This window comes from Lemur catta, chromosome 15 (assembly GCF_020740605.2).
Source record: "Lemur catta isolate mLemCat1 chromosome 15, mLemCat1.pri, whole genome shotgun sequence".
Classification (NCBI taxonomy): domain Eukaryota; kingdom Metazoa; phylum Chordata; class Mammalia; order Primates; family Lemuridae; genus Lemur; species Lemur catta.
This window is the reverse complement of record NC_059142.1, coordinates 23,884,371-23,906,588: the sequence shown is the minus strand read 5'-3', so window position 1 is coordinate 23,906,588 and position 22,218 is coordinate 23,884,371. Positions and strand designations below refer to the sequence as shown.

The following is a 22,218-nucleotide window of genomic DNA, read 5'->3' as shown; positions in this document are numbered from 1 at the left end:
TTGAGGCTCAGCCAACCTCGCTAGACAGCCCATCTTTCCTGGAAGTGGCTGGTGGGTCAGCACCATGGACAGGGACAAGGCCACACACTCCCCCCCCCCCCCCCCCCCACACACACCCCAACACACGGGCTCCTGCAAGCCACCCTTGCCCAGGACTTGAAAGCTTTGCTCTGGGGGTCGGGAAGTTAGATCATGCAGGGTGGAGAGGGATGGCAGAGAGCATTGCTAACACACTTACATCCAAGAAGTTACACTGAGAGGCCACAAAGGCTCAGACCTGAGCGGGAGGGAGAAGCAGAAGCTGGGGTTGAAATTTTCCAGAGCCAGTGGCAGGGGAGAAGTTACACTTCCCTTCTGGATGGTTTTAATTAGCTGGAGGGTTTGGGTTAGGTGGAAAGGAGATAAGTCCCCAACTCTTCCCCTTTGATGTCCTGGTTAACCTGGGCTTTGGGACAGGGGCCATGTCATCACCTTCCCCTCCCTTCTACATGGAGCTCAGCAGGGAGGCCCTGCAGGGACCCCACCCCTCCCACCATGAGGAATGGAGCTAACACCTTGGTACAGAAACAAGGGAAAACACTCCCTGATTTTTAATCTGACTTCCGATAACAGCTCAATGGGCGTCACACACACTTCCAGACCCTGTGGTGGGAAACCCTGGGGGGTGGGGGGAGAAGGGAAGGACAGAGACTCAGAATGGGGGTGGAGGGACCTGACAGCCAAGACCTGGGGTGAAGCAGAAGGGGGGAGGGGGCCTGTCAGGTGACACATTCCAATGGCTCCCATGGGGGCACTGGGTCCCCCACCCCCACCTCAGGTGCCCCAGAGTTGGGGGTGATGGGGCATGTGAGATGCTGCCATCCCTCACCCCGCCCCCTTGGCGAACCAGGGGACAGGGTGGAGACAAAAGGGGCAGGCCCTCTTCTTTACCCTCCCAGCCACTACGAAGTGTGGGGAAGGGGAGCCACCTCCTCTGTTTCAGAGGGAGGCTCGGAGAGGGCAGGTCACTTGCCCAAAGTCATGAAGCACAGCAGGGACTAGAACCCAAGAACACTGGACTGCCCAAGGTCAGGGCGGTTGCTGCAGGGCTGTGCTACCCCCAGGGGGTGGGAGGAGTGGGAATCGGCTGGGGAAGCAGCAGAGAGAACCACAGATTCCCTCCCACACTGGATGGCGATGATGAATCCCCCACCCACGACTGTTCCCCTAGACTCCTGTCCATCCCCACTCTGGACTACCTGACTTCCTGGTCCATGTGCTGCAGCCCTGGCTAAGGTGGCTAAGCCTGAGTTGTCCTATCTGTCCCTCCTAACAAGGGACCTTGATATCCTTCCACCGGACCAGGGCTGAGGGCTCAGCCTCAAGGAGAACTTTCTTTGGCCAGGGGGCACCACTTCTTCCTCCCTCCAAGTCCCCCAGCAATCCCTCAGGCCATTCCTAGAATCTTCATTATTATTATTTCTAAATCGGTACAAAACTGACAGTGATCAGCTCCGGTGACGAGAGGTAGAAACCCGGCCAGGCAGCCGGAGAAAATGGGGCGGAGTGAGTTAGGGCATAGGGCCAACTGTGTTGGGACAAGGGGGTGTCAGATCCTGAGGGCCTCCATCTATGGGTGGGGGTGCAGGCTTATCTCCCCCAAGCACAGGGGTCTCCACAATTCTTTTCCTGGCTCTGCTCCTCCCCAGATTAATCAGGGAATTCTGGTATCTGAGGCAGGCAGAGTCTGGGGTAGTCAGATTAGGGTGGGACAGGGAGACAGAATCTTCCCTGGCACAGTCCGACCCCCTGCTGGGCACCACCCTGCCCACCACCAGCCCCCAGGACTCAACATCCCCCAGTCTGGCAGACGAGATGCAGGAGGGAATAGAGAACTGGAACCTGGCATCGTGGAAAAGAATCTGGCCTTTGGGGGATTCCTTCTCCATAGTCTTGTAAAAAAAACAAACAAACAATATTTTAACCCAGGGGGTGATCTGGCTTTGGGGTCAGGAAGAGAGTGAGGGGCACCTGGCAGGGACGGACCATCGAGTTAAGGCTGGAAGGTAGGTTGTTGTGTCTCTGGGGGCTGCTGGGTGGGGAGGTCTCCCCGGGAGCGAGAGAGCTCAGCTTTCTCCCCATGACGGATCTGGGACTGCGACCCCCGGACCCCTTGATTGTGGTCCCCGGGCCACCCGCGACTCTGCCCTGTGCCGGTGATGCTGACGGTCAGAAGGCCTGGCCTCACAAAGCAGCTGCCAGGACCTGCGACAAGGGGATGGACGAAATGAGAGCCCTGTGAGCGGAGCTGGGGGCCGGCAGGGGGCCTGGAGGGCGGGTAACACAGGCCAGGACCGAGAGACGCTGGGGCAGACGGACACAGGAAGGGAAGACACCGGGCAAAGACAGACACACTCCGGAGAAGGCAGGTGGGGGCCCGGCCAAGGCAGCGCCTCCGCACCCCCACCCTCCGTGTCACACGCGCACCCGCAATCCCCAAAGGCCGTGGCGCCCTTCCGGGCCGGCCGGGCCCTGCACTGACGGCAGCGCAAGGCCGCTGTCCCAGGAGCGCGAACAGGCGGGGGGCTGAGCAGTTACGAGGGGGTCCCTCTCGCGCCCCGCCCCTCACCGGGAGGTGCGCGGCTGCGGGGCGCCTGAGGCCCGGGCCACCACGGTTCTACCCTGCCCGCTCCCCGGGAAGCCGGCCCCACACAGCCGGCCCGCGCCGGGTGCAGGGGCGTCACATGACGGCGCAGCGGTTGCGGCGCAGCGCGCCCTGGAAGCGCAGGGCGGCGTGCACGTGCTTGCAACGCGCGCAGCCGACGCTCTTGAGCAGCTCGCTGAAGAGCAGCAGGATGTGCCAGTTGTACTTGGCCGAGCACTCCACGTAGCCGCACTTCCAGGTCTTGCGCACCAGGTGCGACACGTTCCAGCGCGGGATCACGCGTCCGCGCTGCAGGTCCCGCTTGTTGCCCACGATGATGATGGGCGTCTCCGAGGTGCCGATCACCCTGCGGGGCGAGGCAGGAATCTCAGAACTCTGCCAGTGCCAGTCTCACAACTGCTGGACCGCCCGAGGGGCAGGCTGTGCCTGGTCAGTACTATCACCACCATATGTTCTGTTCCAGGCCCAGCTCTAAGCCCTCGAGGTTAAGTTAAAGTCTCTGATCAGCACAACTGATCCAAAAGGGGGATACTATTATTATGCCCATTTCACAGATGAGGAAACAGGCTTAATTGTTAACTGGCCTAAGGTCATGCAGCTGAGTGGCCCTGGCAGTCTCGTTCCCCCGGAGTCCAAGCTTTTAACCACAGCACTAGTCTAAACACCCCACAGTCAGGGTCCCAAAATCAGTAGACAGAAATGGGGACAGCAAGATGTGGGTGAGTGTGTGCAGGTTTGAGTGTGGGAATCTGAGAGCACAGAAGCTTCATCTCTATCCCCCTAGTGTCCGCTTTTCTTGGGGACTGGCTGGCATTGGGGTATCCACAGAGGTGGCAATGGACTGGGTTGCTGCCCCTCACCTCGTCTCCAGGATCTGCTGGCGGATGGTCTTGACGTACTCAAAGCTGTCAAAGCAGCAGATGTCGTAGACCAGGATGTAGGCATGGACGCTCCGGAGTCCCCTGCAGCAGGCGTCTGCCCACTCCTGCAAACCGACCCCCCAAGCCAGCACCAGGGTCAGAGCAGTCATGAGGGCTCCCCTAGCGTCCAGCCACCTTCTGCCAGGCTGACAGTGCTCTCACCTGCCAGTGCAATTGAGGCCTTCCATACCCACCCATCACCCACGCCCAGGGAGAAGGGAGGAGCTCAGTGCTGCAGCTTCCCCATTCTCAAGCCAGGATGCAGCAGTGTCCTTCAGGGCCACTGCACCGTCTTGCGTACATCTGCCTCTCATCCAACCATCCACCCACCCAGTCCTTTGTTCAACAAGTACATTTATTAAGTGCCTCTAAGAGCCCATTCCTGAGCTAGTTGTTGGACCTGTTGAAAACTTCTCTGTCTTCCAAGGCTCAGCTCAAATGCTTCCCTTCCAAGAAGCCTTCCTGATTTCCCACCCTTCATGCAAGCAGGAAACTGCTCCCTTCATTTCCTGTGTTCTAACAATCCCTTGTTTATGCCTTCGTTAGAGCTGTTCCACCTCGTTCCCCACTGCTGTGAGCTCCTGACAGGGCCAGAGCCAGGCCTTCCTCATTTTTACATACTCCCTTCTCTCCTCTCAGTGCCTAGCACTGTTACCTTTTAGCAGAGGCTCCTTAATGGCACTATCTAGGCTGGTGAGCTCTCCATGGTCCTGAATACCACCTGGCCTAAGCTGGGATCAATGCAACTCCTGCCTCCGATGCTGCCCTTAGTTTGCCACCCAATGTGCCCCTTCTGTATGCTCCACTCTGCCTTCAGGGTTGAGAAATAGAAGTCCTGAGGAGAAAGAATTGAGACTGGATGTGGGACAGGCTGAGGTAGAGGAGGGCCCCAGGGGAGCTCCAGGGAGATGGAACTTCCATAATGTTTGTGGCAACTTCTCAGGGAGGGGCTGCAGCTCAAGATGAATAGGCTGAATGCTCTAATGAGAAGGTTCCCTAACAGATTAATTAGCTAGTTAACCTGCCAGCAGATGCAGCTGCAAGAGCAGTTTCAGGCAGCCAGTGTGTGGAAAGAAGGGGGTCCATAAAGTTGAGGGGACAGAGGTAGGGCAAAGGGACCTAGGGTCTTCTCCCTTGAGGACTCAGGCAAAACACTAGAAGGAGGCAGAGGCATGTCTCCTGTCCCAGCTTATGGGGTGAGTGGGGCAGGAACCGGGCACAAAGGAGGACTACAGTTGGTTCTCCACTTCAAAGCAGGAATAAAAGAGAAAAGACTTTGGTCACAGTAGCGCAGTTAAGTCTAACTTCAGAGCAGCACTTCCCAACTCAAAGGCTTAGAAGATGCTGCAGTGGATTTCCCCATGGAGATGATGTGGCATCTTTTCTTTGTGCTGAGGTTTTAGTTTTCAGTGCAGGGGAAGGATGCTGAGGACAAATCTAAAGCCATAGGAAACCATGAACTAGTTTCTTAGGCCGGGGAAGACTGCATTCTGCTGGACACGGTGACCTCTAGGAGCCTGGGACCTGCATGTGTATGTGACTCCTTCCCCATCACACAAGACAAGTGGAGATCAGTGAGAAGTGAGAGGGGTGAGAGGTTCCTGCCCTTCAAGCTCTCTGCTGGGGAGAGGGCACAGCTGCCAGACTTTGAGGGGGACAGTCTCACCTCTCCCCCAACATTCTGCCTCCCTGAGGGGACCTCCAGGCTCCTTCCCACCCACTCCTCTCTGGGGGCTCTTAAAAAGGAGAGGAGGAAGGCTCTTGATTGGCTGGCTTGTCCCTTTACTCCAAAACTCAGGGCCAATCAGGAAGAAAAAGGCCAACAGCCCAATAGAAAAATGGGCAAAGGAAATTAACAGTTCTCAGAAAAACAAACACAGAGGCCCTTAAACATATGAAGAGATGCTCAACTTCACTCATAATCAGAGATGCAAATAAAGACTACACTGAGAATATCTAGCTCATCCCTCAGATTGTCAAAAATCCAAAAGTTTGAAAATACACTCTGATGGTGTGGCTTTAGGGAAACGGGCTCTCGTGTACACCGCTTGCAGGAGCTAGGCAAATGCAGCTTCTACAGAGGGGAACTGGGAGCGCCTTCCAAACTCCAGTTGCATTTACCCTTTGATCCAGCAATGCTATTTCCAGGAATCGACCCCACTGATATACCTAGCTCTGTACAAAGTCACTTATGTACAAGGCTATTCATTGTGACATTGTTTGAAACAGCCCAAGACTGGAAACCACCCACTTGTCCAAGGAGAAAGGACTCCCTGGTACATCTCTTCAATGGAGTACAGTGTAGCCATGAAAAAAGGAGGAAGTCCTCTAGACACTAACATGGAAAAATCTCCAGGTTATGATATTAAGTAAAAAACAAACAAAAACCCACCAAGGTATAGAACCGTGCAGTTTTTGTGGGTTTTTTTTTTGTTGTTGTTGTTGTTTTTATGTAAGAAGGGGGCATGGAATGAGAATACATTTTATTTTTTGTTTATTTTTAGATAGGATCTCACTCTGTTGCCCAGGCTGGAGTGCAGTGGTCTGATCACAGCTCACTGTCAGCTGGAATTCCTGGGCTCAAGGGATCCTCCAGCCTCAGCCTCCCAAGTAGCTGGGACTACAGGTGTGCACAATCACGCCTGGCTAATTTTTATCAAAAAATTTTTGTTGAGATGAGGTCATGCTATGTTGTTTAGGCTGGTCTCAAATTCCTAGCCTCAAGTGATTGATCCTCCTGGCTTAGCCTCCTAAAGTGCTGGGATTACAGGCCTGAGCCACTGCACCCAGCCTACATTTTCTTATTTGAGTAAAGAAACACTGGAAGTATGGATCAAAAACCAACAAGAGGCCGGGCGCGGTGGCTCACGCCTGTAATCCTAGCTCTGGGAGGCCGAGGCGAGTGGATCGCTCGAGGTCAGGAGTTCGAGACCAGCCTGAGCAAGAGTGAGACCTCGTCTCTACTAAAAATAGAAAGAAATTATCTGGCCAACTAAAAATATATATACAAAAAAATTAGCCGGGCATGGTGGCTCATGCCTGTAGTCCCAGCTACTCGGGAGGCTGAGGCAGGAGGATCGCTTAAGCCCAGGAGTTTGAGGTTGCTGTGAGCTAGGCTGATGCCACGGCACTCACTCTAGCCCGGGTAACAAAGTGAGACTCTGTCTCAAAAAAAAAAAAAAAAAAAAAAAAAAAAAAAAAAAACCAACAAGAATGCTTACAGAGACAGGGGGCAGGAGCCAGGGAGAAGGAGGCAAAGGATGAGACGAAGATTTCTCTAGGCCAAAGTCTGGACTTTTAAATTGTATCTTACTTATTCCAAAATTAAATTAAGTTAAAAATAAATATACAACTTACATGAAAAGATAAAGTTCAGTGTGCAGGCTTCGAGAAAGAATTTGAGTGTCTACTCAGGCTACCAGTAAAGTCGCCTTCAAAGGAGAACTAGACTGGCTCAGCCTCACTGGTTCTGGGGCAGATGCGTGGAGCAGGCATTTGTCTGTGCTGACTCCAGACACTGGGGATGGGAGCAACAAGTGTTTCTGGCAGGTTGGGCCAAGGCCCTTCTGCCTGGTGTCGCTGAGACAGTGCTGTGTGCTGAGCTCCTCACCAGCCCCAGTCTTAGTCTGAGAAATTGCTGTATTTTCTTAATTACATTTGGCCAAGCCCTGTCCCCTGCCTTCTGGGTCTCTACCGCTGTGCCTTTTCTTCCCCGCAGACCTCTGCTCTGCTCAGAGGCTTCCTTCAGTGAGCGAACATGTCTTAGAGCTCAGCTTCCCTCTGCTGGGAAGGGAAGAAATACCATAAACGAGGAATCTGGGGACATTTAAACCCAAACCTGGCAGAAGGGTGTCCAGCAGGTATGTCCTGAGGTCAGGGGACAGAGCATCACCTAAGAGAAGAAGACCTTGGGCAGGAGACCAGACTGGGGTTTCCAGAGTCTTTGAGAACACACCTTCCCAGGTCCTGGCCTATTCTGCTGCTTTCCCTGCTACAGATGACATGGGGTGTGTGTCTGAGGCCATGGTAGGCAAAGCCCAGAAAATCAGCAGGCAGCTAGTGTTCCCTGTCCTCCTCTCTACGGTCCCTTTCCTGCCTAAAACCTTCTTAGTCGAGACATCAGCTTCTGTGAGCCCCGTCCCCACCCGGACACACTGGGTCTGCCCAGCTCCCCGGGTCTCCCCCAATCACAGCACTTACCTGTCACACTACATAGTAACTGCCTGTTAGTCTTTTCTCACCAGACTGTGAGTTCCCTGAAAGCAAATTCCCATTGTGTTTTGCTCACCATTCTGCCCCAGTGCCCACCGCAGGGCCTGGCACACATTAAACGGTCTTCAAATATTTGTTGAATAAACTAGCACACAAATGAGTGGATTCTTGGAACAGCTCTAAGCAGAGTGGCCCAAGATGCAGAGCTCTCAAACTCAGCGGCAGGGCCAGCTCCTCCTCCCCCACCCCTCCATTTCCCCAGTGCCCACTGCCCCTGAGGGCCCTCCTACCTGCAGCGTGTTGACAGGGAAGGCGCTGATGGGTGGGAAGTCGAGGATCTGGAGGTCGTGCACGTGGCCGTTCATGACTACAGCAGGCAGGTAGAGGCGGCGGGCGGTGGTGGGCACACAGACCTCGCTGAACTCGTTGTACAAGAACTGGCGCACGATGGCACTCTTGCCCACGCCTCGCGCCCCCAGCACGGCCACCCGGTAGGTGGAGACCATGCCTTCCGCCCCACTCCGCCACCGCGTCCTTGCCGCTGCCTGGGGCTCCCCCGGGCTGCATATTCCAGGGGCTGGGGGCTCAGCCACCGTCGGGACCAACCATTGTTGCCTCTGTTTGCCCTGGGCCCTCTGCGGCCTGCACCTGGACTGTGGGGACAAGAGGTGGGCTTAGTGTACTGGCTCCTCCCCAGACACGTCCTGCACTTTTCCACCTATGGGACTTTGCTGAAGGTGTTCCTGCCACTTGGAATGCCTTCCCTCCCCTAGAACCCCTCTCTCCACCGATCCAAAACTGCTCCATTTTTTCCTACTGTCCTACTAGTGGGAATCTATCTTTCTTGACTTATATCATGACCTGACTTTTCTCCAGGTCCAACTCCCCAATCAAGGCAGGCTGTAGAGTAGAGTGCAGACAGCACTGGACTTGGGTTCAAATCCTGGCTTTCCCACAGAGCCCAGACAAGAGAGCAACTCCTCTGTCTCAGTCTCACCACCTCAGGGGAGGCATTCCTGGAACTCTGTAGGGGGATAATTCTTTATTGTGCAGGACCGCCCACACATTGCAGGGCATTTTCCTTCCACAGTTCCCAGGAGGTAACTGCCAGCAGCAGCCTCCAGTCACAATAATGACCCAAACTGCTCCCCTATTTCCAAACGCCTCCAATCCAGAACCCTGCATTAGATGGCCTCTCCGGCTCTGGAGCACAATGCTGTCGACCACTTACTCCGGTGGCATGTCCTGTGGTTATCCCTGAGCAATACAATATCCCTAAGGGATGCGTAGTGTTATTCCCCACTTTAGAGAGAAGGCTCAGAAGGAGTGAGAAGTATGCCCCAAGTCACACAGCTGGGAATGGCAGCTACTCCTTTCTACAATGTCACAGCACTTCCAACTTTCAAATGTAGTGATCCTAACTGTGAATGTGACAGGATCCCTTGGAGCTCAGAGGGCCTGGCACACACCAGGTGCCAGGAAGGGGGTGCTAGGGGATTGGACCTTGGAATGGATTCATTAGGTCCTTGCTTGCTCAGTTTCAATGACTTTAGAGCTGGGCTATAAACCCCAACTCTGACGTGTCCTAGCTGTGGGTCAGTGGGCAAATCATCTGCCCACGCTGGGCCAAGCTCTGCACATATGTAAAACAGGGCCAATAGCCCCTATTTCTGAGATAATCAAAGTAAATCTCTTAGCCAGGAAAAGGAGAGAAACTTTCTCCTTCTGCTGGGGATGGTGACCAGGGAGGCTGGTAGATGCCTGAGACCTCCTGTCTGGATTCCCAGGAGGGTGATACCAGCACTTGCTAAATAGGTCCAGGGCAGGTGGGTTTGCTGGATTCCGACAGGGCCATGCTTTTAGTGTGTGTGTGCATCCTGCTTCAGCGGATGCGTGTGCCCTCCACATATGCACAGTCCACAGCTGAATGTCCCCTGTGGCTGTCCTGGTTCAGCGAACTCAATGCATAGAGTATGTGTACATACAGCAAAGCAAATAAAGCGCAGGATTTGAAGTGAGAACCACCAAGGTTGGATTCCCAGCTCTGCCAGTCACCTAGAGGCAAGACTTCATAGGGTCTTATGAGGTCGTGCACGTTCAGCTCACTGCCTGGCACAGAGGAGGTAGTCAATGAACGGTGGCCATTATTATGTACAGGGGTCTTTCATCCATCTAAGGTTTTCCACATAGCAATGGACCTGCTAGCAATCCCAGGCCGGATCACCATCCATTGTTGTCTGGGCTCACATACATGTAGTGTGTATGTAAGAGATTCTTCTCCTCATTTTATTGATGGTTAAAAAAAAAACAAAAAACCCCAAAGACTTAGTGAAGAGCTCATAGCCAGTTGAGTTATCAGCTAAGACTAAGGATCAGGATCTCCTTCCGCGCCATGCAGTGTCCTTTTTCCAACAGGTGCTTCTACACTCACATGGGCTCCAGACTAGAAGTATCAATCCCTCCTCCCCATGTAGGCCCCTCAGGCAGCCCTGGTCACTGCCAGCTTGGCAGAGAGACTCAGCTGGGTTAATTACATAACCAGCACAAGCAGGTGGGGAGGGGGCAGTCCTGGGGAGGAAGAGAGGGCAAGGAACGCAAGAGTCCTGGCCTCTCTCTGGGTGTGGCAACTCAGAGGTTTCCAGGATGGACCTACCTACAGATTCTCCCCGACACCACACTTCCTACCTAGAAACCAGCCCTTCCTGGGGAGTAGCAGGGAAATGAAAGCGGGGCACGGCCCAGGAGCCAGGGAGGGGGTGCGAGAGAGGCCCCTAGGCTGGGGCCAGCCTCCTGGAACTTACCAGGCCTAAGTGTGGCCCCGTCCCCACCTCAGAGGTGATCCGTGCCCCTCCTTCCCAGGCAGAGGTCCTGGGGCTCAGCATATATTAATCCAACACCCTGGCTGGGTGGGATGGAAGGGGGTGTCCCAAGAAACAGGGCCCAGGCCCCCGAGTGCTCCCTCCCCAAGGCCTGCGCTCTGCAGTGAGTCTGCAGACAGCACCGGCAAGAGACCGGGGACACACACAGGGGCCAAAGCCTGGTTCTGTCCCCTTCCCTCTGCCTGCACACCTGGGTCCCTGCCCCTGACTGAGGGCGGGGGCTTCGCGGATCCCAAGGGCCGGGTCACACGTCCGCCAGCTGTGTGTTCCAACCACGTTCGCGTGGGGGTGGGCTGGGGGGCGACGCAAGATGCTGGGCTCCCCCTGACCCGACTGGTGGGAGTTTGGGGGGATGCAGGAGCCCGGCTCGCTCTCCGCCTCCAACACCTTGCGGGCACCCCCGCCCCCAGCTCCAGCTCTCACGTGGCCGCCCCGCGCCGCTTCCCCGCCTGCCCGCCGACCCCTCCTCCCTCCTCGCCCCGGACGACCCTCGCCCCGGCCGTGCCCCCCCGCACCCCCTGCCCGCCGTCCCCCCGCCCGCCGCTTACCCGGGGCCGTCCTAGCCGCCCCCTGCCCTGGCCGGCCGGCCGGCGGGGCTGGGCTCCCCCCGGGCTCCGGCGCTGCCCCCCGGCTCCCCCGCCCGGGGGGAGAGAGGTGGGGGCGCCCCCGGCGGCCCGGTCGGGGCGGGCTCGGGGCGGCGCGGGGGGGCAGGTGCGGGCCGCCGAGGGGGTAGCGCCTCCAGCCCCAGCTCTCCCTCCGGAGCGCGCCGCCCGCTCGCGCCGCCGAGGGAGGACGGGGACGGGGCGGGCTGGCATTCCGCTGGGTCCCTGAGCCTGACATGTTCGCTTGGACAGCCCTGGACGAATTCTCCCCCAGTCCCTCGCCTCGACCTTCAACGCCCCTCCAGACTCCCCCTTCGAGGATGTGTATCTAACCTGGGGGAGCCGGAGAGAGGCACTGGGAAGGCCCTCAAGGCCTTTGCTTCATTCCGACTCCTGGCCTCACCTGCCCCCCTGCCAGGCCTGCCCTCTGACCTCCGCCCGGCAGTCTGGCAGTTACCCTGCAGGCGGACCCCGTGTGCCCCACGCTGCGAGCTGGAGTCATCCAGGCTCTGCTCCTCCCCCACACCCCGCGAGGACTGAGCAAAGGGTGGTCACTCTCGCCCCTCACTGCAGCAGAGAAAGACAGACTCGGCTAGTGCAAAGCAAAGCTCATTCCCTGCCAAGGCATGACCTCCGTTCCCCTAAAACTGCTGTTCTCCTCTCCTCTCCAGACTGGGAGTTACCAGCATTTGCCAGAATTGCAGGCAAAATCACCCATGTATTTATTCTAAAACAATCATCATCATTGTCACTTCATCATCAATAGCTAACGTTGATTGTGCCAGAAAGCGTGTTATGAGCTTTGCCTGCATCCTCAAATTTAATCCTCACAATTCTAAGAGATAGATTCTATTTCCCCCATTTTACAGATGAGATAGCTGAGGCCGAGAGAGGCTGAGTAGCTTGTCTTACTTCAAAGCAAAATGTGGAATACAAAGACTGAGAATCACTAGCTGGGCAGCCACTGACGAGCTTGGCAGGAGGCTCACAGTCCAATGTGAGACCAAAGGCAGACAGCGCTAAAACATGCTTTGTGCAAAGTCAAGGCGCTGGGGAAGGGCAGAGGAAGTGGGTCAGCTCACTAGAGGATCAGCAAAGGCTTCAGAAGAGGCAACTTTCAAGGAAGCAACCTTGAAAGAAGTAAGTAGATGGAGGCTGAGTGCAGGGAGATTACAGGATTGTAGGCAGAAGTAGGGAGCAATGACAGAGCATTGAGAAGCGAGTCCAAGAGAGCTCTTGAGGCTGGGAACATGGCGAGAGGAGAGGCCAAGAGGTTGACTACGGTGAGGTCACAAAAGCCCTGACTGCCAGGCTAGGGAGTTTGGATCCAGCCCTGGGCTGGATGGGAAGGCATCGAAGGGTTTTGAAGCAGAGCAGCACCTGGTCCGGGTGCATTTTAGAGCCTTCAGAGTGGGAGGGAGGAGGAGCAGGGAGCTCTGAGAGATATCCCAAGTGTTTTTGCCCCTGGGACCCTGCATCCTCCACTGAAGCTTTCTACTACCGTCGGCTCCTGCTCCCTCCCGGAACCCAGGTTTCCTGCTTCCTTCAGGGTCTGCATTTTGGGCTCCTTCCCAGTATCTCCCCTCCCTCTCCTTCCAGACAGGAAGCATGGTGGGTGTGAACCTGGGCTTTAGAATCACACAGATCTGGATTTAAATCCTGGCTCTGTCACTTACTATTGTGACTGAAGGCAAATAACTTGAACTCTTCAATTTCCTTATTTATCAAATGGAGACATAATTAGCTGTCCTCCACTATTGTTGACAGGGCATTAATGAGCCTAGGTGTGTAAAGTCCTTAAGGCAACGCCTGGACTATAGTAAGTCTCTGTGTGGCCTGCATTTATTTTTGTCTTTTTTACGGACACATGGCCGTCCTAGAGGAGGTTGAACTCCACTCTGGGAAGCAGTTCCATTTATTCTAGGTGGGCCCAGAGGGCTGCAATGGGGGTATGAGAAGGGCCAAGGCAGCAGCTGAAAGCAAGTACAGGGCTGGGAAGGATTTGGCCTCCTGGAGCACCACTTTTGGGGGAAAGAAATCAGATTTTAACTGGCCCTTCGGGATTGCATGGGGTCACCAACAGCCTCTTACTGTGATTAAATCATCTAGGGCAGTATTTAACCCCCACCATATCTGAACATCTTTAATCCTTACCCTGCCCAAGGATCCCAGGCTGTGTGTCCACTCCCCCTGGCTGTGGCCCTCCACTCTGGTTCCATTTCAGCCCAACGTGGGCTAGAAATAAGAAATCGTGCAATGGTCACACTCACACCTTGGGACCAGGCAGAAGCTTTTCAGTTACACTAGCGAACACAGAGCCAAGGGCTAATGACGGGACTTTGTACTGGCCTTCAGTGGTAGGTCACCCAAAGCATTATTTTTATTTAAAAAAACTAACAGCCATAGTATCTACATAAAGTGGAAAATTTGCTTGAATTTAAAATAGTTAAGTCATTTTGGTTTGCTGAGAGTCACTTTGGGCTAAGAACACACACTCTTAGGGGCCTGTTCACGTTCCTCTGTCACTAGGATTACCTTTGTGGAAAGGTTGGAGAGGTTCTGTCCATGGGTCTGTCTTGACCTTGAGCCTCAGGCGGGTCTAGGGGCGCTGAGGAGGCCTGACGGCTGAGCTGCCAGCAGAGGTCCCAGGGGCGCAAACTCACGAGCCCACCTGCAGTAGCTGAAGCCCAGACGTGAAGTAGGACTACCTCTGTCCCCGCTGAGCTTTCAGAGGCTGTTTGGCCAGACCTGGCATCTCTGACAGTGCATGGAGAGTGAATGAAACGAGGGAGGGAAAGCCAGAGGCTAGACTTGAGCATCACCCGCTAACACCTACACAGTTGGAGAAGTGGGGTGAGTGGAGTTCTCTCAGCCCCAGAGTGCTGGGGCCCTGCCCAAAGAAGAAATGATCCCAGTCTCAGCTCGAAACGATGCTCCTGGAAATTAAGCCCTTGAAAACCACTTCTCCAACTGAGAATCTGGGTCTAACCAACCCCCAAATTAGCCTTCCCCTTGTTGGCAGCATCAAGCACGGCAGGGCAAAAGCTAAATGAGAAACTGAGATGGCAAGTTTGGAGCCAACTCGGAAACTTTTCAAGAAACATCCTTGTTGCTAATAACATGTCTGGGGGCTGGTCGGGATTCTAGGATTAGTGTTCAGGAGATAGAAATGGGTAACAACGGGGGAGGTGTGATCTTTTTCAAGTGCCATACCAGGTATTAAAATAAACAGGCTCTTGCCTCCTGGAGCTGGGGGTGGCAAGGAAAAGAAATCTGGGTCCAAGCAAAATCAGAAAAAGCATTAATGCAGGAAGTGGGAGTAGGAAGGCCCAAACCTGGGAGTCCTCAGCTGTTTTCCGACCTCAGAAACAACGTACCTGAGATCTCAGAACTTCCTAGTGGCCTCTCTTAGGGGCAGAGGAGGACAGTGCAACCTCAGGGGAAAGTCTGGGGCAGTGTGGCCTGAATGTACTGGTATCCTGGGGGTGCAAAAGGGCTGGCTGTGGCTGAGAGCAGGATGTGGCCTATTATAGAAGTCTGCAGTGGCAAAGGAGGAAGCTGTAGTGTAGCAGGAAGGACACAGAGAGTTAGATGTGGGGATATTAAATTCACAAGACAGGCAAGGGGAATAAGCAGGTATCATGCGCATGGAAGTGCTTTAACCATTTTTCAACTACCACAGAACAAGAGTATTACTTTAGAAGAGGAAGTGGGTGAAAAGGTGTGAGCCTCTCTCTCTGGCAGTAATTTTTTACCCTGGCTGCATATTAGACATGCCTGGGGAGTTTTTAAAAACGCAGATTCCCCCAGGTCCCATCTCAGACTGATTGAATAGAACCATCAGTCTTTTTGTGAAAGCTCTCCAGGTAATATTAACGTGCACCTAACAGTTAAGAGCCTCTACCTAGGCACTTGCTTTGCCCAAACCGACAACACTCTAAGTGGTGACCCCCGTTAGATCTCAGTTAGGCCCCTCTGCGTATCTTTGACCCTGGCCCCACTCCTCCCCAAACGTAATTCCTGTTACAGCTTGGGCTAACTGTAGCCTGGCAACATGGAGACGACCACAAAGTTCCTAGCTGCAGAAGGCAGCTACTGTTTCTGAGCACCGTGCACAGCGTTTTACCTACACTCTAGTGGGGAGAGAAGTTCAGGGACTCTTGGTATTGGGTCCCTCAGTCAAGCCTCTTTCTCATACTCCAGGCTGGGGCAGATTTCAGCAGCTGTCAGCTCCTCAGAGTGCAGGGGCAGGGCCCTCTGTCCTGACAACACCTGGGTCACGTGCCCCTGCAATCCAAATGCAGGTCACTAGACTTGAACTCCTTGGGAAGCTTTACTTCTGTCTGGTTGGGACTATGCAGGTTCTGAGCCCAGGTCTGAGAGGCTTTTGTAAATTGAGAGATGAGTGAGATGTCCTGGGTAATGGGAAACTGATGAGACACCTGCTGGCTGGCTGCTGACCCACAGATCAGAAAAAAGCTGCTGCTAGTGCCCCTGAGACCATCTGCCTGGGCCCCCTGCAGGGGACCTGCCAGGGAAGATGGATTGGCTCCTCTGAGCGCTCCCCTGCCTGCAGAGAGATGCCTGTGGTTGGGGCTTAGTCAACAGGAGCCTCCACGAGATACATGATTCTTCCTCGAGTCAATCTTAATTTCATCTGGCTGAATCCCTGGGAGGGCTAGGGCAGTCAAACAGAAAAGTTTTAATAGAGTGATTATTAATGCTGTGTCCTTCCCCTGGCCAGCTGTAGAGTGTCAATTCTGGGAACAAAGTACATACCACAAACTTCATTTTGTGTAAATGAGAGTTTATTGACGAAGACACAAGGTCAAGCTTCCCCCAGCCCCCACCCTCCCCAAGAACAGATCCCAACAACAACAGAAGAATGAGAAGCATTCTTAGGGCAACATTTACCCCTCCCCCCTCCCCATGTCTCTCCAGAGTCCCACGCTTCACAACACAGACACATGGAACTGGCTTGGGTGAGGACAGACACTCAGGGGATCTCTGACCAGCAAGAGTTCTGGGTGTTTGCTTCCCTTGCCCTTGGTATGATGCCAGCTGATGTACAAAGATGCACTCAGGTAGAGGAGAGGGGGATACAGGGCAACCTCCACCCTGCTCCCCCAATGTGGCCAAGCTTGGAATGGGCCAAAAGGGAAGCTGTGGTGGAGGCAATGGGTCCTGCCGCTTCAGGAGAGAGGGCCTTTTCTGTGAATGGAACCCTTCCCTCCCCCTGCTCAGGGGTGTGATGGGAGGCAGTCTCCCCACGGAGCGAAGAGTTCATGGATTGGCTCAGACAGGTCAGCTGAGAACAGTAGCTGTTATCCACCACTGGTGGGGAGGCTGAGAGAAGCCTAGTTTCAGGGGTTGAGGGACATATCCTGGTGCAAAATTGTGTTGTATGCTTGCCCTGACATTCTCTTCCTGCTGGAACTAGTTTGCTTTGAGACGAGAACACATTATTTGTAGTGTGAACCTTCTTCACTGCTTGTATACAACTAACTCCATGAATGAGCCCCAACAAGGGAACTTTATCAACCTGCTTTTCCACTCCACACATCACCAAACTGTCCACCTCCAACGCACAGTCCTGTGCTATTTCCTATAGCCCACGCGTCTGACAGGCGGTGAGCAAGGGGCATATTTCCTTCCCCCACCCCAGTATTTCTTCTCTTGGACATTCTCAAGGTTTAAGGAACAGCTCTGGGGGACCCACTCTCCCCAAGCTTTGCAACTGGTATGAAGCAGGGTCACTTCAGACAGGGCTGGGGAGTAGGTTTTGCTCTTGTTTTCCACAATTCCTTCTCTGAGTCCAGTGAGTTCGATCTGAGTCCAACATGAGGCCTCTGATTTGAGCAGGGACATTTGAGAAGAGCGGTCTTAGTCATGGACCCCTGTATACTGCATGCCGGGTGATGCAACAAGTACCCACAGATCAAACAGGGTGCACACTGCTAAACAGCTTGGTGTTTGGGGCACAAAGCGTTCTTTGAAAAATCATATCCAATGTGTTGGGGAGGAGGGTGGGGATTTCACATCCCCCAGTCTTTTCAGAGATGACAAGAACTGCTTGACCCTCTGGGATGTTCTTAATTTGCCTTGAAGTCTAAGTAACATGAATAAAGAGCAGATCAGAGAGCTGAAGGGATAAAGAGAATTTTCGACATCTCTAAGCTCACTTCATCTCTGCACCCACCCTGCTGGCCTTAAGAACGGTGGCTCCAGAAGCACTGGGAAACATCAGCTACTCCTTCATTCTGGCATCTCCATTTCCCTTCAAGTAATTGAAAAGATACTCTGCTGCCACCTGATGCCAATGACTGGGGTGCCCAAATCAGTATGGAGATGAGAAGAGCTGCAAAGCAGGCACAGAAGAGGCAGGAGAAGGCATGGAGGGAAAACCAGTGAGAGACAGCCCTGCAGTGAAAGCCCCAGTGCAGGGACTGGGGAGACTCAGTCTAGCTCCGCTGCCTAACAGCTGACAGGACGGGCAATGACTTCCTTGCCTTTTATCTTTCTCCTTCGCAGAAAAACAGGGTCAGTTACTACTCTGTTTCAATTCTAAAACTCTATGACTCTAGATCTGAATTGGACCTAAGAAACACAGGGAAGGGGGTGAGGGGATGGATGGCATTTTGGTTCCTGTTTCCCATCTCTACCCAAATTCCTTCATCAGTGTTATGAATGGGTTGGTGTGGGGGAAAGGAATGTAGTAAGTTGTAACTTCTCTCAGCTGTGGTGCTGACAGGCCCTGTGCTTCCTGCACCCTGAAATGTCGTTCAAGGAAGATCCCTGTGCCCAACTGCAGAGCGAGCAAATGAGATGATGATATGGAATGGGGGGTAGCACGAAGGCTTGGCCAAGGACAAGGAGTTTGCAGAGAGAGGAAAAAAAGGGAAAATCCAAACGACCAGGGACAAGGTTGCCACAGATAAAAGAACCCATAAAAGGGTAGGGCAGGTAACTGCATCTCTTTCTCCAGGACTATGTGGTTAATGACAGTCCGTTGTTTTAACACTTTTTACTGGTTACACTACTCCCTCAATTTCTCATATGTACAAAAATATAAAACAATAAAGTGCAGTTTATGTTTCAGTGACACTTTTCCTTGCTTTAATATTTGTTGTCTTTTTCTGCTCTTGAAATGAGCTCTCGATTACAAAATATCAAACTACACTCAAAAGAGGGTGTAGAAAAAGCCAGTCATTGGCATAGCATGGAGAAGCCCACAAGTAAGGACAGATAGCAGCAACGGGTGGCAAGAGGTGGGAGGTGATTGAAGCAGTGGTTACAAATGTTCACAGGAAGCTAAAACTATCCAACAGGTTGTGCCCTAATGTTAGCACAGGTTAGACTAGTCACTACCTTGGTGGGTGGCCTCAGTGTGTTTCGGTTCGTATTCTATACAGCAATGCAATTTCTTCCAGTTAAGAGTTCTTGGCTTGCACCGATCACAGGGTGACTGGAGGGTACTGGACCAGTCTATTAGTTTTTCAAAATGCTGTCGTAGACCTGATAGATGTACTGAGAGACTTCAGGAGCTCTACACTTCAGTGACAGCTGTTAGGAGGAAAAGGAGATGGAAGGTTAGCAAAGAGGTTGGCATTAATTCTAAAGGTATCCAAGCACTCAGTTCAAGAAAACTTCTGACACATGGGAGAGGAGCTTCTGTCACTGGAGTAGCCAAACAAAGAGGTCATGTTAATAGGTACTGTGGGTTTTTTTTTTTTTTTTTTTTTTTGAGACAGAGTCTCGCTGTGTTGCCCGGGCTAGAGTGAGTGCCGTGGCGTCAGCCTAGCTCACAGCAACCTCAAACTCCTGGGCTTACGCGATCCTCCTGCCTCAGCCTCCTGAGTAGCTGGGACTACAGGCATGCGCCACCATGCCCGGCTAATTTTTTCTATATAGACTTTTAGCTGTCCAAATCATTTCTTTCTATTTTTGGTAGAGACGGGGTCTCACTCTTGCTCAGGCTGGTCTCGAACTCCTGACCTCGAGCGATCCACCTGCCTCGGCCTCCCAGAGTGCTAGGATTACAGGCGTGAGCCACCGCGCCCGGCCTACTGTGGGTTTTAGAATTTCAATTTAATCAATGTCAAGTTGTGCTGTTTCTACCTACATTCTATGTGAGTCTATGAGATTAGGAAATAATCCACACTAAAAATATCAAAGCCTCTGACTGTAGATGGAACAGCTGCTCTAATGCTTTGCTAAGAGTTATGGGAATTGTTACCAAACGAGAGGCGAGGGCCAAAACCCTTAACTCGGGGATGGTCATTTCAGCTGCCTGCCTCAGTTTCAATCTGACCAGGATGGTTATATCTCAGTCCCAATTTCAGGAGGATGTACAACCAAGTAAAACAAAAACGTAAGCTAGGTGGATCCAAGGTACTAGTGCTTTCTGTATCATGAGGAGAGTATATACCCTTAAGGAGGGAAGACAAGAACTAAGGCAAAAAGACATTTATTTAGTACAACCCAACCACAATTCATGTCAATAGTTAATCTGTTATTTTTCTGCCTCTTCAGACAGGCAAATCAGATATTTCTGATACCACTCTACTCCTCTACCATCACCTCTTCTTTTAGTCTAACAATTACCAAATTAAACATCAATATTAAAAAGACCTCAATGTTGAATATTGAGAATTTCACTTTGTGAGTCAGTAAGGATATTTAAATCCAGATTTGGACTGCTGAGTTGTATTAGATTAGGAAAGTATTATTAACAATACTTTAAGCACACACAATACATTCTAGAACCAGAAAATTTTTTTGTATTACTGACATCACTGCTCTTGTTTATTAAGGCAGATAACAAAAGCTGTCTTAAACAATGTATCACCATGAGATTTTAGACTACCTCTTTATTCTCTTGAGACCATGGACAATTTAACAAAACATGAGAATATCTTTGGGAAAAAGATCAAGAATTCAACCCCAAGTTTCCTGAAAAACTAACATCCTAGAAGTTACAGTTAAATTTAAAAATGCAAAAAGCAAAAACCTATCAAACAAAAGACTACCAAAAGATACTCTATTTATTTGCAGCTTTAGTATTCAGTCTCTCAGGCATTTCTAAAACTGCTGCTTGATATTAGCCAGGAAGACAATTCCGATAAATGTAAAAAAACAAAACAAAAAACAAAAAAAACCAATCAACTAATTTTAGAATACAAACATACATAGAAACAGCTTCCTACTTTGGTCCAAGTTGCAGCTTTAGGCATTTCCCTGACTTTCAAACTCCCTATAGAAGCAATTCTTGTACCGTACCTCCTCCTCCTCGACAGCCTTCTCCCCCGCCAATGCTGTGGAAAATGCTAGTGGGAGACTATGTGGGTTCAAAAGAGGAGGAGGAGGAGAGGAAGCTAAAACGAGGAACAACAGCTTAAGGGAGTCAACTCTCTCAGACTAAAGAGGGGTACAGTTCCTCTCCCCTAAAATACTGTCCCGTATGTTTTCACATCTTTGTAACAATACTTGAAGTTCTTCCAGCTGTAAGTTTTTTTGTTTTTTTGGTTTTTTTTGAGAGAGAGTCTTGCTCTGTTGCCCCAGGCTAGAGTGCAGTAGCATCATCGTGGCTCACAGCAACCTCAATCGTCTGAGCTCAACCAATCCTCCTGCCTCAGCCTCCCGAGTAGCTGGGACTACAGGTGTTCACCACCAGGCCTGGCTAATTTTTTTCTATTTTTGGTAGAAACAGAGTCTTGCTCTTGCTCAGGCTGGTCACAAACTCCTGACCTCAAGTAATCCTCCCACCTCGGCCTCCCAGAGTGCTAGGATTACAGGCATGAGCCACCATCCCCCGCCTTTTTTTTTTTCCCCCCTTGAGATAGAGTCTGGCTCTGTCATCCAGGCTGGAGTTCAGTGGCAGGATAACAGCTTACAGCTCACTACAGGCTTGAACTCCTGGGCTCAAGTGATCCTCCAGCCTCAGCTTCCCAAAATGCTGCAGTTACTGTGAGAGACACTGTACCTGGCCTCATTTTTTGTTCATGACTAGTAAGGAAATGTTGCCTTCCTCAACAAAAATCCAAACTGCCAAGGTTGGCATTGGGTGAGGAGTCATGGACTGAGCAGACTTAGACCCTGAGCATTACAGCTGCTCTTTGGGAGAACCTTTCCCTTTCTCTAGACTCTAATATTCCCAGCCCTCCATTCCCACCTCCATCCCAGCCTTCAACAAAGGGTCAAGTTTTTTATGGCTCCTAGGGGAAAAGAGGCCTGCCCTGGGTCTTAACTTTTGAACTGCTAACCTGCTTATGTGACGTATCTTTAATATCAACCACTCAGGAATGCTGCCCATCTAGACCCACCAAGGGCAGAATCTAGACCCACCAAGGGCAGAAGAGTCACCAGTCCTGCCTAACCAAAGCTAAGGGCTTACACATCCACTTCTGATGTATAGTCTGGAACATATGCTTCTTCACCTGGGACAAGTTATCTTTTCAGGTGAGACTTACCTACTTACAGAGATGGGGCCTCACCCTTATAGGACAAACACAGCTTCTTAATGAAATATGGTAAGGACTGGGGTTGAGGGAAGTGCTCTATCAATGTCTTTTAGGAGACTAGGGGACAACCAGATCTTCATGCATCAGCATTGGCTCAACCAGATGTCTTTCCTCCTTAATACCTAGCTGAGAGCAGATCAATCAGATTAGCATTTAGGGTGATGGAAGGAAGGGAACGGATCAGAATGATTTTAGAGTCTGTAGTGCCACTTAGGGGAATGGATTAGACACCTACGTCAGTGCTGTGATGGCAGATTTAGGTGGTACTGTGGGCAGAGGGAACCTAGTCACCAGATGGATGGAGACTAGGAAAGGGGGCAAGGAAGTATGAACAAATTGACCATTTAAAAATATGGGGGAGGAAGGAAGGTGGGTATTGCTAAAAAGGATACCATAAGGACAGGCTCTCATTGTATTCTTTTTTTTTTTAACCTTTATTTG

The 22,218-nt window shown here is 52.0% G+C and overlaps 2 protein-coding genes across 6 annotated transcripts in view; both read right to left on the bottom strand.

Moving 5' to 3' along the window:
- Window positions 1–559: 559 nt before the first annotated feature.
- RASL10B (RAS like family 10 member B) lies at window positions 560–11,435 on the bottom strand. The gene is made up of 4 exons (XM_045525506.1): window positions 11,204–11,435; window positions 8,067–8,429; window positions 3,505–3,629; window positions 560–2,990 (listed from the first exon to the last, which is right to left on the bottom strand). The coding sequence occupies exons 2-4, from the start codon at window positions 8,280–8,282 to the stop codon at window positions 2,720–2,722; spliced, it is 612 nt and encodes a 203-aa protein (XP_045381462.1). The 5' UTR covers window positions 8,283–8,429; window positions 11,204–11,435; the 3' UTR covers window positions 560–2,719.
- A 4,612-nt stretch (window positions 11,436–16,047) lies between these two features.
- AP2B1 (adaptor related protein complex 2 subunit beta 1) overlaps window positions 16,048–22,218 on the bottom strand; it is a 115,493-nt gene continuing 109,322 nt past the window's right edge. For all 5 annotated transcript variants that reach the window (XM_045525501.1, XM_045525502.1, XM_045525505.1 and 2 more), the window contains one exon: window positions 16,048–18,820. In XM_045525501.1, coding sequence (XP_045381457.1) covers window positions 18,746–18,820 — 75 coding nt within the window. In that variant the 3' untranslated portion in view covers window positions 16,048–18,745. The remainder of the gene's footprint in view (window positions 18,821–22,218) is intronic.